The sequence below is a fragment of the Garra rufa genome, chromosome 4, assembly GCF_049309525.1.
Source record: "Garra rufa chromosome 4, GarRuf1.0, whole genome shotgun sequence".
NCBI lineage: Eukaryota > Metazoa > Chordata > Actinopteri > Cypriniformes > Cyprinidae > Garra > Garra rufa.
In genome coordinates this window covers 7,187,563-7,203,662 of record NC_133364.1, presented here as the reverse complement: position 1 = coordinate 7,203,662, position 16,100 = coordinate 7,187,563, and the positions used below count along the sequence as shown (strand labels likewise).

General features: G+C 37.3%; 1 protein-coding gene across 1 annotated transcript; it reads left to right on the top strand.

Annotated features, from left to right (window-relative positions):
- The first annotated feature begins 9,404 nt into the window (after positions 1–9,404).
- Positions 9,405–13,216, top strand: tigarb (TP53 induced glycolysis regulatory phosphatase b). The gene is made up of 6 exons (XM_073838575.1): positions 9,405–9,500; positions 9,844–9,881; positions 9,965–10,086; positions 10,163–10,240; positions 10,428–10,538; positions 11,730–13,216. The coding sequence occupies exons 1-6, from the start codon at positions 9,469–9,471 to the stop codon at positions 12,135–12,137; spliced, it is 789 nt and encodes a 262-aa protein (XP_073694676.1). The 5' UTR covers positions 9,405–9,468; the 3' UTR covers positions 12,138–13,216.
- The last annotated feature ends 2,884 nt before the right edge of the window (positions 13,217–16,100 follow it).

Here is a 16,100-nt window from a genome sequence, read left to right as displayed (position 1 = left end):
AGAGGAATACCAGAGGTTAAGGGAATAGTTCACACAAAAATGAAAATTTTCTTGCCCTCAGACCATCCAAGAATTTGTTTCTTTGTTGGAACAGATTTGAAAACAATTGTTTGTAAGAAACAAATCCATCAGAAAGATGTTTTTGAACTTTAGACCAACACTTCTGGGCAAAAACAAGTCCATAATCCATAATAACACCTCCACCAGTGAAAAAGTCCCTTGTCTATCTCATCAAAATCCACCAACATATTTGTTTTAGAACTGTTTTTGACTGTTATCATTTGTAAATGGTATTTGATCTGTGTATATTGCTCTCCTGATTCAGACAAGATGTATTGTGGAAGTTTAAAATAACTGAACAGCAACCAGTCCCAGTTTCAGAAGTGGACAATTGTAGAAGTCACATTAGGCTAACTGAGACTTGTCATAGCACTTGCATATCATTGCACTGTTGATTTTAATTGCTTCCATTGTCCTCATTTCTAAGTTGCTTTGGATAAAAGCATCTGATAAATAACTACATGTAAATGCAAATATAAAAATATCATAATGATGAATTTGTTTCTCAGAAACATGCAGGTTTTCCCTGCACAAGGTATTAACTGCATGGACTGGAGTGGTGTGGATTACTTGTGAATTATTGTGATGTTTTTATCAGCTGTTTGGACTCTCATTCTGACAGCATCCATTCACTACAGAGGGTCAGGAGGGACATTAAAAAGGTAAAAAAAAATATGTTAAAACGACTGTTTAAACTATATAAAAGCATAAATATTTACATGACCCGCTTTATCCTGAGATGAATGCATTTGTCCCTGTCAGAGTGCTTTTTGAGTGCTCGTGTTGGGTTTTTGTATGTGTGTTTCTTATGACAACATGTCAACCCACATCACACTCCAAAGTGGCACAAAGGTAAAGGAATGCTCAGCCGCCTGGGAAAATGTGTAGAAGCATGAAATTACCTTGATCCAAAGATTCCTGCTGCATACCGGTTCTGCATGCCAGTAGACCACAGAACAGACAGAGACAGACTGTTTGTCTCTTGTTTGAGGCAGGTTAAATTTAACGTAGATATTACTCTGTTATGGTCTTATCACATCAACAGTTGGGAAATTAGATTGATGTCCTGTATTAGACAGAAAGAGTGCAGCAGCAAACAGTAAAATTCACAGTTCTGTAAAGACATCTAATAAAGCAGTTTGGTTACTAACATACAAGTATGATGATTATGTATGTGGTTATAAGTTATTAATCTTTTATATAAACTCTTCATTCAGGTGTAGACCTGGCTACCTACATGAATATCCCAAACATGACCCGACATGTAGCTGTGCAAAGCATGTGGGATTAAATGCATTTCTATTTTTTTAGAATAACAAAAGCATCCTGTGTGGAGAAATATATATTTTATATATCTATGTATATATATATATTTTAGGGATGTAACGGTATCAAAACTTCACGGTACGGTAATACCTCGGTATGAATGGCACGATGCGGTATTTATTGAATCATTTACAGGAAAAACAAAACTAATGAAGAGACTCGAAAAAAAATGCCAGAAGTGTTTATTAAACAGTTTACATGAACACTGAACATATCAATGGCATACAAATTAGCCATATCTGTAAACTTTGAAACAGGAACTTCAATTTTTCTTGAATTATTTATTATTCTTGAAAACTCACAAAAAAAAATAAAAATAGCAGCCTACTTATTGCAGCTGGCCCATGTGCTGAATGAGTATTTGAGAACACTCACCTCATTTACTCACATATTCAGACAGAGACAGGTTTCAGACAGAGAAACCGAAATGCTTCCACACATCCGATTTAACACCCGCTTCAGGTTCGACCATTTCCATCTCTTTGGCTGTATCCGAAATCGCCCCCTATACCCTCAAATAGGGCACTATTTGGGCACTGTATCCGAAATCGCCCCCTATACCCTCAAATAGGGCACTATTTGAGGGGACAGCCATTTTAAGTGGTGTTCGAAACCATAGTGGACGATCTCGAGTGCATTCATTCAATCCCACAATGCACCGCAAAAACGAGTGTACAACCTATGTACACTCAACGGCTAGAGATAACTCATAATGCACTGTGAGAGTCGTGCGCCGATTGAATTCCCGATCCGCGTCTCACCAGAAGATGGCGCCCGCAGCTTAATCATCCATCTGTTCATTTTACAACGCGCTGGTCCAAGCCGTAATACAGCGTACAACAGGTACAAGTTTGTTGTAAATATAGAATTAAATTGTTTAACTAGGGTTTATACATAATTTCCATGACAGAGTTCAGTATAAATCATTTAATCTTACTACTGGAACTGCCCATTTCAAATGATTATTAAACCGCAAGAAAACGGCAGTCTTTCTGGTGCACTTAGTGTCCGAATTCACTCACTCGTTTTCATTCACTCCTTCAAGTGAACTGTATGAGTGGACTAATGTAGGGAATAGTGAATAGGGTATAGGGGGCGATTTCGGAAACAGCCTTTTCCTTTGCCGCTACTAACAGCAGCCGCATTACTGGATTTGTAGCGACAACAGACCGCAAAGGATGATGGCCACGCCTGGGCTGATGGGAATTGTAGTTCCCGCTACCTCCCGTTCGCTCCATTCGCCTGAGCAAACTTTTCTCAGAAGATCTATCATTTTATCGAGTCATGCGACCACGGTAGTATCGAAAAAATTTGCTATTGCGGTACGACGGTATTTACAATACCGTTACATCCCTAATATATTTTATTTTATACTGACCCTTTCAACAGGGTACATCATGATGCTATAGCAGGCAACAAGTAACTGTCTTTATGAGGGAGTCATTGAATCACTCACTCAACCGATTCATTCAAACACAATAATACAGGATTAAAACAAATGTCACTAATCCGAAATCAAATACTTCCCTGGAGTACGCGAAAAAGAGCACTCCAGAGATTCTGAAGCTACCTACATCTCAGAGCAACACACCATTTGGGTTATAAAGTGAAAAGTCATTGAATTATTCATTCAAATGATTCATTTAAACACACAGATTCAGTGGGGATCTAAACACAAATAGTGTGTTGCTCTGAGATGTGTATATCTATCTATCTTTCTGTATGTGTTTTTCAACTATATATATCAACTTTGTAAAAATGGCTAAAAATGATTTTATCTTTGTTTTACAAAATAAAATAAAAATATAACAATGCATTTTATAAATGTTAAAAAATAAAATAAGAACTTCAACACTTTTAAACTACAGTTTATATGAATGAAATAGTTTATTTTAAGTAAATGATGAAAACAATATTCAGGAACAAAAGAGTTTTTGTTTTCGGAGATGATGCTGTCATACTCTCTCATGGGATAAAACCACACCGGGATGCCATCTGGAGTATGGATGAACATTACACGCCTCTATTGGCTTGTCCTGCATGAGATAAGAGAGACAGAGAGAAAGAGAGGGAGAGGGGGAGAGCAACAGGGTGGGGTGTCCAGTATAAAGGCAAGCCTGGCTTCAGTCATAAGTAAAGAGTCACATAGGCTGGATTTCTGGAGAGTGAGATCACATCCTCAATCACATCTCCAAAACAGAGGAAGATCAGCAGAAACTCACACGTTATGCGGAAACACTACAATGTGAGTTAGATAGCACTCAAGTGAGTGTGTACATTTGCCGTCTGCCATTTTTTTCAGTGCACTCAGTGTCTTTTAGACAACATTATAACAACTTAAGCATTCACTTTCCACCCAGACCAAACAAATTGAAAATGAAGTCTCAGGATTGCACTCATGTAAAGTTCACTTTCTAAGCAGAGGCCCCACTCGTGTCCAGAACATGAAGGATACAGTACAGCTGGAAAGATTTGATTAGTCACAGACTTCTATGTGGGTGTGGTCCCATTGTAGCGAAGAAGCTGATTGGTTATATACACCACTTTGGAATTTAGTCTCACAATAAACAGCACTTGACTAAAGGACAAAAGGAAATGACCAGGAAGAGACTGACATTCAAACACCAAGACAAAAATCAGCAGTTGTTTTCTAAACACCACTCAGATCAAAGCGGACCTCTGATTAGACACAGACATCAAGCTAGTCAATGCAAAACAGCAGAGGTTGATACAGAGGGTAGATGTTTCTCAGCCCAGCGCTGTGTTCCTGCTGCGTCCCCCCAGCCTTCCGCCACATAAAGGGCCCTCTGTGAGACAGCTACAGCTTTAGCTTCTAATTCTCCTGATTGGCTTATTGCTTTATTGAATTCTACTGCTGAAACCCTGGACTGTGCTGACGGCAGCCACAAACCAGAAGAGGCCCGTCATCACTCCCATGCATGCAGCTTCAAGAGAACATTTCACATCAGGGCATGGTGGAGTGTATTCTGACTTATGTGCTGTTTCTACCAAATAAGGAAGAAGACAGTGTTACTTTTGAACATCTCACACTGACATTGGCTGCATGTACTTTTTTAGACTGCTTCTTCTCTTCTAGTATTACTATTAATCATCTTTACAGGGGGCCATATCCTTTTAAATGCTTATACTATACTTATAGTATAATACTCATATGTGTCAGTTTTTCCAAAGGAAGATTTCTTTGATCCATTGGGAAGAAGAAGTTCTCTGAGTGCTTTCAATGCTAAAGCAAAAGCACATTTTGTATATATTACAATGAGAGTTAATGCTTGCATTTACAATTATTCAAGGGAAAAAATGGAATAAGCACAATTTAGCTTATATTCTCTTCAGCCTTCTCTTCATGCCAGGTGTTTCTCCTATTATTAAGCTTTTTTTCTTTTGTTGATTGAGAGTTTTCTTCTAGAACGCCAGCAATCACCTTTACCTGTTTATTTCCATTATCTGCCCCCATTCATTCCAGTTCATATCTTTTTATCTGCCTTTGTTAAAGATGACATAATCTTTCATTCTATTTAAACATTCCAGCCTTATCAGCAGGAAATAGCATTACAAGAACAAGATCAGCAAAGATGAGAAGGTGATGATCGTATCCTCATCTTTATTATGTAAACGGCTGAATTAATGTTTTGATGAAAATGAAAAAGACACGTATGCGCTAGTATGCACAACTCTTCTAGTGTCTGAGCGTGTGGCAGTCTCACTTCAAACACTTATAAAACCAGAAAAATAACTTCTTCGCCCATCCTGCAGTCCAAGAATAGATTTCCCATACCGAAATGGGCAGATCTGATTTTCCCATGATTCAGTGAAAAAATACTGCAGTGTTTCTGGCGTAGAGCAGTACATGTTCTCAACAACATTACAATATTGCTCTCTGACTGCTGAAGAAAACCAGCATAAATGCTGTGTGTTCTGGAGAGCTGATGAGAATGACCACTTCCTAAGACTCATCAAGCTCAAATAATCCATTCCCACACAGACTGCTTGAGTTTATCTTCAGAGACAGTCTAATAATAACTGATGCCCCCTGGAAAATCTCTGTCGACCTTCTCAACAAGGTCAAGTCAGAGGAGGTTCTTGACCCTTCCCAGCAGCCACTGATTCAGTGAGGAGTATCAGAGAAGTTCCTCCACTGTTAATAATAATTTCTTGAAAGTTTGTTAAAACAGGCCTGAAATGACCTACCCATACTGTACATGAGAGGGAGAGAGGGAAGAATAGAAAAAACAAGAGATGTCCCTGATCTTGACACTGATCTTCCCAGGACTGCGGTTGCCCAAAGGGATCAATTTCTCCCTCCGGTTCCGGACGCAAGTTCCATATCAGGAAATATAGAATCGCATCCTCAACAAATATATAAACTGGGGAAAAATGGTGTAGGAAACCATTCCAGTGTATTTTTTACTCAGAAACTGCTAAATTTCACCAATAATTGACTTCAGTCAGGTTACCATATGCTGGTTAGGTAGGTTTTTGAAGCATGGATGCTGGTTTGAGCTGGTTTAAGATGGTCCTTAGCTGGTCATGTGCTGGTCCTAAGATGGTCTTAAGCTTAAACCAGTTTATGACTAGCACATGACCAGCCGAGGACCCGCTTAAATCAGCTCAAACCAGCATCCATGCTTCAAAACCTACCTAACCAGCATATGCTGTTTTTTTTCAACAGGGTAGATCCCTGCTGAAAAAAGCAGCTAAAACCAGTCTAAACTGGTTGGCCGGTTTTAGCTTGTCAACCAGCCTGGTTTTAGCTGGTCATAGCTGTTCAGCAGGCTGGTTTTAGAGGGGTTTTGGCCCCTTCTTTAGCTGGTCAGGCTGGTCTTAGCTGATCAGGCTTAGAGACCAGCTGGAACAACCAGCTAAAACCAGCCTGGCCAGGCTGGGGGACCAGCTAAAACCAGCTACTTCCAGCTTAAACCAGCTAAGACCAGCCAACCAGCCTAGGCAGGGATGCCATATTAAATAAAGAAGAACTTTCAAAATTCAAAATCACTTATTACAATTTCTTTGAATGTATCAGTTGGCAGGCCTCATTATAGATATCTAACAAGGGAGAGAAGTGATGAATCAGTATATTATAAAAATAGCACTGTGTGAATGAGGTCAAGCTTGAGTTTCATGTATAAACACATGCTCATCGTTTAACTGACAGCCCCAGATATTTGGGTAAACAAGAGAATATGCACATTTGCATTATATTTCAGACATGTCAGCCTATTCAGTCCCATTCAGAATTTGTTAATCACACAACTTTTTGGATGATAAGAGTTAATGGTAGGTTCACTTAGATTAGAATCTAATTTTGACTGCATGTTCCACAATGGTGCTAAATTCACTGCATCATCAGTTTCACAGCCCTGCATGGAATTCTGGGACTTGGTTAAAGGGCAAGTTAGCAGGAGTTGTCAACGGCAATGTTTAGTAATTAGGAGCAAATTTGGAAAGCTTATTCTGCTTTTTCCCATGGTAACCAGAATGACATCACAGTATCTGCTAAACAAATCCACAGATGCAGATAGAGACACTGCAAATGTTGTATAATAAATATAGTCCTGCAGTCAAATCGTTGTGAAATATTAGCAGCTCTGTCAGAGTTACACACGTCTGTTTTGGCACAAGTCATGGAAGCATAGTTAGAACTTCATCACAGTGTTGGCATGCAAGACTAATCTTGAGGAAAAAGCATTCAGCATTCTATTAACTTTTTATTCTATTTTTATCCATAATGTTAATTGAACACTTATTTTTAAGATTTTAGGAATGTTAAAATATATTCTTGACGTGATTAGAGCGTTATTTAAAGGTTACATAAACGTTTCTTAGAATCTTCATCAACATTCCAGGAACATTTTAATTTTCAATTTTATGAGAACGTATACAAAATACTGAATGAGTAAAATTTGAAGAGAAACTTTGATGTTGGTGTGATAAAGCCTTATCTGAAAGTTTTAAATGACTTAATTTAAAAGTTTTGAATATTTTACTTTAAGTCAATACAATGTTGCTAACATGATTTAGCATGTTGCTAGTATATTTCTAGTTAGGAGTTAGAAATGTAGTCTCAGAAACAAAAGAAAAACATTTTGTCCTAACATGTATAAAACTTTTTAAAAAACGTTAGAGTTGTGAGTTGTGAGTTGTGAGAACGTTTTCTGTAAGCTGGGATCATGCAAATCACTCTGCAGAAGATTTCTGGGGAAAAAATCATCCAGATTTCATGCCAGAGATCTTAAGGGTGTGTATGTTAACTCAAGAAGGCCCGTTTTAAAAGCATCAGCTTCTGATTGTGAAATTAGCACTTGGCTGCCGATCAGTCGGATGATTATGTTGGGAAGCATAAGCTAAACGTTCAAAAAGCACACACACACACACACACACACACACACACACACACAAACAAACCCGAGCAGCTCTCAACAATATACATCTATACATGTGAAGCTAGTTTTGATAATGTCATAACATGGAGATGCTGTAATGTCTGTTGTCTTGGTTCTCGGAGGTGGAATGTGAAGCAGATCAAACGGCGCTGCCCAGGGGCGCTCTGGATCAGATTGCGTTTTGGGTTGAGGCCCTTCATTCATTTGTGACATTTACAGTGGTTTCAGCCCCTCAGCGTCCCTAAAACAGGGCCCCTCGTCTTTCTGGAAAATCCCTGTGAGCATGTGTCTGGCTCCACTTGTGTGTTCCGCGCCGCTGGAGGAAACGGGCCAATTACGGAGGCAAGAACTAAGAGGCGTATGATGTCATCGCACACACACGCCCTCCTGACTGTAACCGATTACAGATGAGATCCAGATGATTGGCTTACCTGCACTGACAAGATTATGCAACAAACTTTGCTAGAAAGACTAAAAATCATTGCTTCCAGAGCTCAAGACATCAGTGCTTGAATACTGGGTTAATCCTACATCAGCATCAACCATGTGCATCCTGAATGGGTGATAGGCCGTCCTGCTTTAGGCAGTGAGCCCTATGATCAACCATCATCAGATATCAAAGAGAGATGAAGGACAGTGTCCAGTGAGACTGCAACTGTCTGTTTCCCTGGGGCCTGTTTCTCTGCTTTTTAATACAATTCTAAAAAGCCACTTTAGACTCTGGAGAGACATTCTATATATATGTAATTACTAAAACTTTAATTAAAACTGAAAAAGTGGAAAATGTTTCAAGTATATAAAAAGCATAGCCTATATAAATGTGTGTGTGTGTGTGTGTGTGTGTGTGTGTGTGTGTGTGTGTGTGTGTGTGTGTGTGTGTGTGTGTGTGTGTGTGTGTGTGTGTGTGTGTGTGTGTGTGTGTGTGTGTGTGTGTGTTCATTTTAGTTTTAGGTTTTGTTATTTTAGTATGTTTCATTGGCATCTAGCTGAAATAAATTAACGTTAATTCAGTTAACGTCTGTTTTTTTCAATTATAGGTTTTTATGGTGTAAGTTTTAGTTTAGTTACCTATAATAACCCTTAGTTTACTGCAATACTAAAAATACACACAAAATGATAAAAGGAGTGACGGAAGGTTTTCTTGCCGCCAGGTTTACTGCAGAACGCAGTCTACTTCCGCCATCGTGTGACGAGTTTTGTCAATTACACAAATTTGAAATGCATAATAACAATTTGAATTTCAATTTGAAAAAATTCTCATTAACATTGTTCTAATGTAAAGGTATTTAGTTAGTTATATACGGCGTTATTAACGTAGAACGTTTGACTTTTCTCAGCGCCACGTCAGCATTTTAATGCGGTTCAATCACTGATCTATATAATGGATGTTCTCTATTATAGATCAGTGGGTTCAATGCGAGAAGGAAACGTTAGACATTAACGTTAATATTTAACATTTTTTTAATACTTAAATGCAAAGTGTCCGGGATCTACAAGACAAAACAATTTACAAAATTTTAAACCAACTCAAGTCACTTCCCATAAATCACCACAGGAGGGCGACAGACTTCCATCTTTGCTTCCATTCCCTTAGGTGACGTCATTTTTCCGCAACACGTTGACTGATGAACCAGGAAGTGCTGCCGGTCATACATTTCATCCACTCTTACCAATCTGTATTATGCTTACATTTGCATTGACGATCGTTCGGCAGTAAGTGAGCGTGTGTGTATTCTGTCTGTTTGCTTTTGTTTTACATGCATAAGAAGGGTGATGATTCGTTTCTAACTGTGAAATGTTATTTGATGATGTTGTAGGGACAGAAAGGACATGCACGTTATCTGCATGTTTGTTCAAGTCTGCTCATAAACACCAAATAAATCACCAAATGTTTACAGGAACGCTTTATGTTGTATATACTTAACTGTGAAGTGTTAACATGTTTGTCTGTAGTTGATCACAATGACCTCTAAATGAATATAAAGATGTCATAGCATGTGAACCGTCTCTTCTAAAGTCATTTATTTATTATATTATTATGTCCTCTGTTTCATAGTGGGGAAACACAATACAACAGAGATAAACTGCTTCAAGGTATGTATATGGTTATGCTGACCTCTAATGTGTGCTGTTGACCTTTTCAGTGTGTGGGTAAAAACAATTTTTCACATGTGTAGGTCAGGGCATTGACACCCCGCTGTCAGACACGGGACATCAGCAGGCAGCGGCAGCTGGCCGGTACCTGAAAAATCTGCATTTCACCAATGTTTTCGTCAGTAACCTGCAAAGAGCCGTCCAGGTGTGTGTGACTGCAACTGTGTTCAATTTTTTGAGTGAACCACCCCACAAATAAAATATAACTTCTCTTTCTCAAGACAGCTGAAATCATTTTAGGAAACAGCCTTCATTCTTCTGCGACTGAGATGATCTTGGATCCTTTACTCAGAGAGAGGGTGAGTTTCCCCAAGCAGTCCGTCAGCAGCTAGTTTGGCTGTGCAATATATGAATAATACATAAAATCGTATAATAAAGTGAATATTAGAAATAGTATGGTTTAATATAAATAATGTACAATTTGGCATCCCCTATAACAATGGTTGTAGTGTCGGTTCAAATGCACATGTGTGATGAATTGGACAGGGTTTTGGGGTGGCAGAGGGAAGACCAAAGGAACATCTGAAGAACATGGCAAACGCAGCGGGTCAGGCATGCCGAGATTATACACCACCCGGCGGAGAGACGCTGGATCAGGTAGAAATTAAGTTTTCTTGCAAAGAAAATACGTCTTCAATGTTGCAAAATAGGATGCCACTTAAATCCAGGTGGAAATTGTAGTAGCTTTTACACTGAAGTTGTTGTAGCTTAATATGATAACACTTTACAATAAGGTTCATTAGCTAAACATTAGTTAATGTATTAACTAACATGAACTAACCATGAGCAATACATTTGTTACTGTATTTACTAATCTTTATTAACATTAGTTAACGGAAATACAGTTGTTCATTGTTTGTTTACGTTAGTTCACGCTGCATTAACTAATGTTAACAAAATTTTAATAATGTATTAGTAAATGTTGAAATTAACATTAACACAGATTAATAAATGCTGTATAAGTGCAGTTCATTATTAGTTCATGTTAACTAATGTGGTTAACTAATGTTAACTAATGAACCTTATTGTAAAGTGTTACCCTTAATATTTTGTAAAAGTACTTTCAGTATAAGTAAGTTTGGAATAATTAAGATTCCTGAATTACTGTTTCCTACTTTAATGTATTTTACAATGTAATTTATTTCTGTGATGCAAAGCTGAATTTTCAGCATCATTACTCTAGTCTTCAGTGTCACATGATCCTTTAGTAATAATTCTAGTTCTAAAGCTGATTTGATGCTCAATTATTATTGAATTCCATCATTTGTTTGAAATAGAAAACCTAGAAACGTTATGCCTTGTTTGTTGCTACAAAAGTATAAATGTCTTTTTATATATATATATATTACTTATCCCAAACTTTTGAAATTCTTCCACAAAAAATATTATGCACCAAAAACTGTTTTCGACATAAGAAATTTTTCTTGTGTAGCAAATTAACATATTAGAATGATTTCTGAAAGATCATGTCACACTGAAGACTGCAGTAATGATGCTGAAAATTCAGCATTGCATCACAGAAATAAATTACATTTTAAAATTTATTAAAATAGACAAGAGATATTTTAAACTGCATTAATATTTCACAATATAACAGTTTTTACTGTATTTTCAATCAAATAAATACAGCCTTTAAGAGCAAAAGAGACATCTTTCAAAAACAGTAAAATCTGAATTATTCCAAGAGTTATATTTAGTCTTTTTTGCAGTATTTTTTCCAAAATTGTAGACGCCGTTGTCTGATCAGATGTAATGCTCACACAAAAGAAACTCTTTCTGTTTATCCAGGTAAAGACACGCTTTAAGAAGTTCCTCAAAACCTTATATCAGCGCATGTTAGAGGAGCATGGCTCTGCCGACCAGTGTTCTGCATCCACCTCTGGACCATCAGAACCAGAGCAGCCTGTGATTGCTGGACTAGCTAATGATGGAGCCCAGAACGTACCCGTCCACGCTCTGATTGTTAGTCATGGGGCGTTTATCCGTGTGTCTGTGCGCCATCTAGTAGATGACCTGCAGTGCTGTTTGCCCGCAGGCCTGAAGATGAGCCAGGTGTTCTCCCCGTGCCCAAACACTGGCATCAGCAGGTTCATCATCACTCTCCGCGGAGAGGAGAGCGGCCCGTCTGCCTCCCGCATCCAGTGTGTCTTTATCAACCGAAAAGACCATCTGCATGATGTCAAAAACTCTGTTTGACAGTATTGTGAGGTGTATCTGAGACTGGTTGGTTTATTTGACGTGGCCAGTGTTTGTATTTATTGCTCTTTACAAACTCAACGACTGAAGCACATACAACTCTGTGTGGTTGATTTTATTGTTTAAATTATTTAACTGTTATGCTTTTGAAAGACATAAGATTGCATAAAAGAGATAAAACCCTCATGTTGTTCCTAACCAGTTTCTTCTGTTGAACACAAAAAAGATATTTTGAAGAATTTTGGTAACCAAACAGCTGACGTTAGCCATTGACTTCCTCATTATGGAAATACTGTAAAGTCAATGGCTACCAGAAAGAAACTTGCACAGCTTTGGAACAACTTGAGGATGAGTAATTGATGACTGAATTTTCATTTTTGGATACAATATCCCTTAAGTAGACTGCAAAAAAATATTTTCGTACTTCATATTTTTGTCTCATTTCACTTCAAATATCTAAAATTTCTTGAATCAAATTGCATTCACTTGATAAGGAAAATAAACCAAGATATAAAGTCTTGTTTTCTTGTCTACCGAAATGGATCAAAATTAAGTGAGTTTAATTAAAACAAGAAAAATATCTGTCAGTCGGATAAGAAAAATAATTTTTTTTAAGCTATTTTTCTTGTTTTAGTCATAAACTCACTTAATGTTGATCCATTTAAGAACTAAATAATTTAAAATACATAGTCTTGTTTTTCTGCAAAATTGATCAAATTAATTGAATTAATAATTAAAACAAGAAAAAAATTGTTGGTGAGGTAAGAAAAATAAGTTTTTTACTAGATTTTCTTGTTTTAATCATAAACTCAATGTTGATAAATTTGAGAAGCACAATGACTACTGAGATACTGAAAACTGCGTAACAGTTTTGAACTGCACTGATGTTGATCCATTTTATTCATCCTGTCAGCTGACTGAATGCAAACAATCCTAAGACATCTTTTTGATGTTGTCCGTTATATAAGCACTTTATACCCACACTACTGCAGTTTTGGCCTCTATAACACTAAAGTATTCATATGTACTGTACATGCATGTATACGAGTGTGTAATAAAGACATTCAGAGAAACATAAATCCATTTGTAAGTGAATTTTAATGTGTTTTCCTAAAGGAGAAATTAATTTCAGCTTACATTTTTTTGTTTGTTTACAGTTTTTTTGTTTGTATTATTATTATTATATCTCCAGGTTAAGTTGGTGGTAAATGTGAGATCCACAGAGGTATGTAAACCTGTTGCTGTGATTAACAGTTAGACAAAATATCACATGCACTTCAACCCTCCTGTTGTGTTGCAGTCAAAAACTTTTTTTTTTTGAAGTTTGTGTTTGTGCAGCTCATTTTAAATATAAAATGTGAACAAAAATAGCTAATAATAGAAATAGAAATAACAACCCCAACACATAAGTACCCAGTTTTTAAACACAGAAAGAAAATACAACATATGCTCATCAAAGGCCATTTTTCCATCCAGTTGTGTTGTTTTGTCTAATTGGACTGTGGCTTCGTCCAGTAGATGGCGCTGTGCTACTGACCTACTGGAGGAGAGAGGGGCCAACCTGCTGATGGAGAGAAGAACGGGACACGTCTCTGCTGCCGCCCACTCCAACAGGAAACAATCACCATCTTTGGTCCCTCATTTTCTCCGTGCAGACCGGCGAAGGAAACTGAGTGATCTTCTAAGGCTTGTCATTTTCCTGCCGGTAAGTGGGCGGCAGTTGGGTTGAGTTGGTCACGCAGGGGACCTGGACGGCTCGAATGAACTGACTCCTGCAATCCAAGCAGACGACAGACTAGTCTGTGGCCGCACATTCTTCAACTCCTACAGACGCTCCTAAAATATCTGCTCAGACAAATCACATTTACATTTCTTGCACATACACACACACACACACACATATACACATACACATGCCAAGAGTCATTGTGACCCATCAAAGTGCTGCATCAGCTTCAGGTGTATCATTGTGCAATATGTTTATACACATCTACAACCCATGACATTGATTGGTGCAAAACAACTGTTTGTTTCTATAGACAGGAAAACGCCACTGCTAAATAAAAACAGTGGTTTTATTTAGTTTCCATGCTGTTTAGACACCCAAACAAAGTCACATGCTCAATGTTTTGTTCTGCTGCAGTCCCACTTAACCCACTTGATCAGTTGGTTTGCCGGTCTTTTTTTTTCCCCAAGCTGGTGTTCATCTGGTCAGTCTGATGGCCCAAAACCAAATTTAACCATCAAACCAGACCAGTGAAAATCAGGCCAGATATTTTTTTCAACTGGGTAACCTAGAATTTATGTTATTTTAATCGTTTATTCCAGACAAAACTTGATTGCGTAAGTTGTGTTATTTGTTCTGCTTTTTATAAAACATCCATATATATTAAAATATTATATTTATAAAAAGTATTTTAGTCATATTTTACATTACAAATATTTAAAAACTCTAAAATCAAGACACATTTACCTGGGTATCAAAATGACTTATGATAATGAGTTTGTTTTCTGAAAAAAGTATCAAAGTTATGTGGGTTAATGATTAAAACAAGAAAAATATCTGTCAGTGGTGTAAGAAAACCTAAAATATTTTTCTCAATTTGTTCTTCGTAATCATAAACAAACTCATTTTTGATCAGTTTAAAAAGTAAAATCTTAAGTAAAAGTAGAAGTAGATATAAGATGTTAAGTCTTGTTTTCTAAAAAAAAAAAAAGTACCAAAATTAAGTTCAATTATGACTGAAATAAGAAAAAACATATCTGTCAGTCAAGTAATAAAAATAAACCAGATTATTTTTTCTTGTTTTAATCATTCACTTAATTTGGATCAATTTAGGAAGCAAATTGACTTAAAATATTAAGTTATGTTTTTTGGGGAAAAAAAGTCAATAATAATGTTATTAAATTTTAGTATTAGTATAATAACTTAAAATATTACATTTTGTTATCTGAAAAATAACAAAAATTAAGTTACATAATGAAAAAAATATTTGTACAGTAAACCAAAAAAGTGATTAAATTCTTTTCCCAGTGTGTTACTTTTACAGAACTGACTTCCCTTGTCATTTAGACACCTAAATTATAAATGAAATTAGCACTTGAAGTATTTTGCTTCGCATCTCAGAAAGAGCTTATACAAATATAGGCTTTTGCCTGAAGATACATTTGTAATTGCATTGTGGTAAAAGTCCCTCCTTACCACCTCTAAAAGCAGAGTTTATTGTTCATAATTTCTGCCATTAATGCCGTATAGCCGATAATGATAGTCGAGTCTCATGGGGACGTAGTTTGATGATACAGCAATGCTCTCATAGGCCCTGTGAGATGAACAGTCAATACGGTTTGCACCTTCATTAATCACACTGAAAGACTGATGAAGCGTAAAGCAACCACATTGTGCTACAACTAATTATATCAGAATCCAATTTTTGTTGGAATATGAATTCGTAATGTCATTAATGATGGAAAGATGGAAAAAGTTTTATTTCCAGAGCTGTGTGAGCGGTGTTTATCTAGAAATATCAAAATAAGGATGTAAGGTAACATCCTGTCTGATGGCATGGGCATGATGGAGTACGTGGTGGTGAAGAGGTGTATTTATAGAGCGACTTGCGGAGCGCGCATGCTAATGCTGATCTCTTCAACTCTACATTTCCAGCTCATAATTAGAGGTGTTTAATTTGCGGGTACTGATTGTACTTCCTGTGCTCTCTATAAAAGGCCTCAAGGGCTGGACCGGGCTTTTTGGATATCCGCTTTTTGAGGGCTGTGGAACACTCCGGTGCTCCTGTAACCCAGGAATGGCTCGAGGTCAGTTTTCCCCAGAACCAAACCGCAGTGTGACCACACTGGATTGTGCCACAGACCTTGGTGGGGGCATTGTGGGTAGAGAAAGCTAGTGGTGCATTGTGTTCCGGAGTTTATTTTCCCACAGTGTCTCTAAATGGTCGCTTTTGAAGA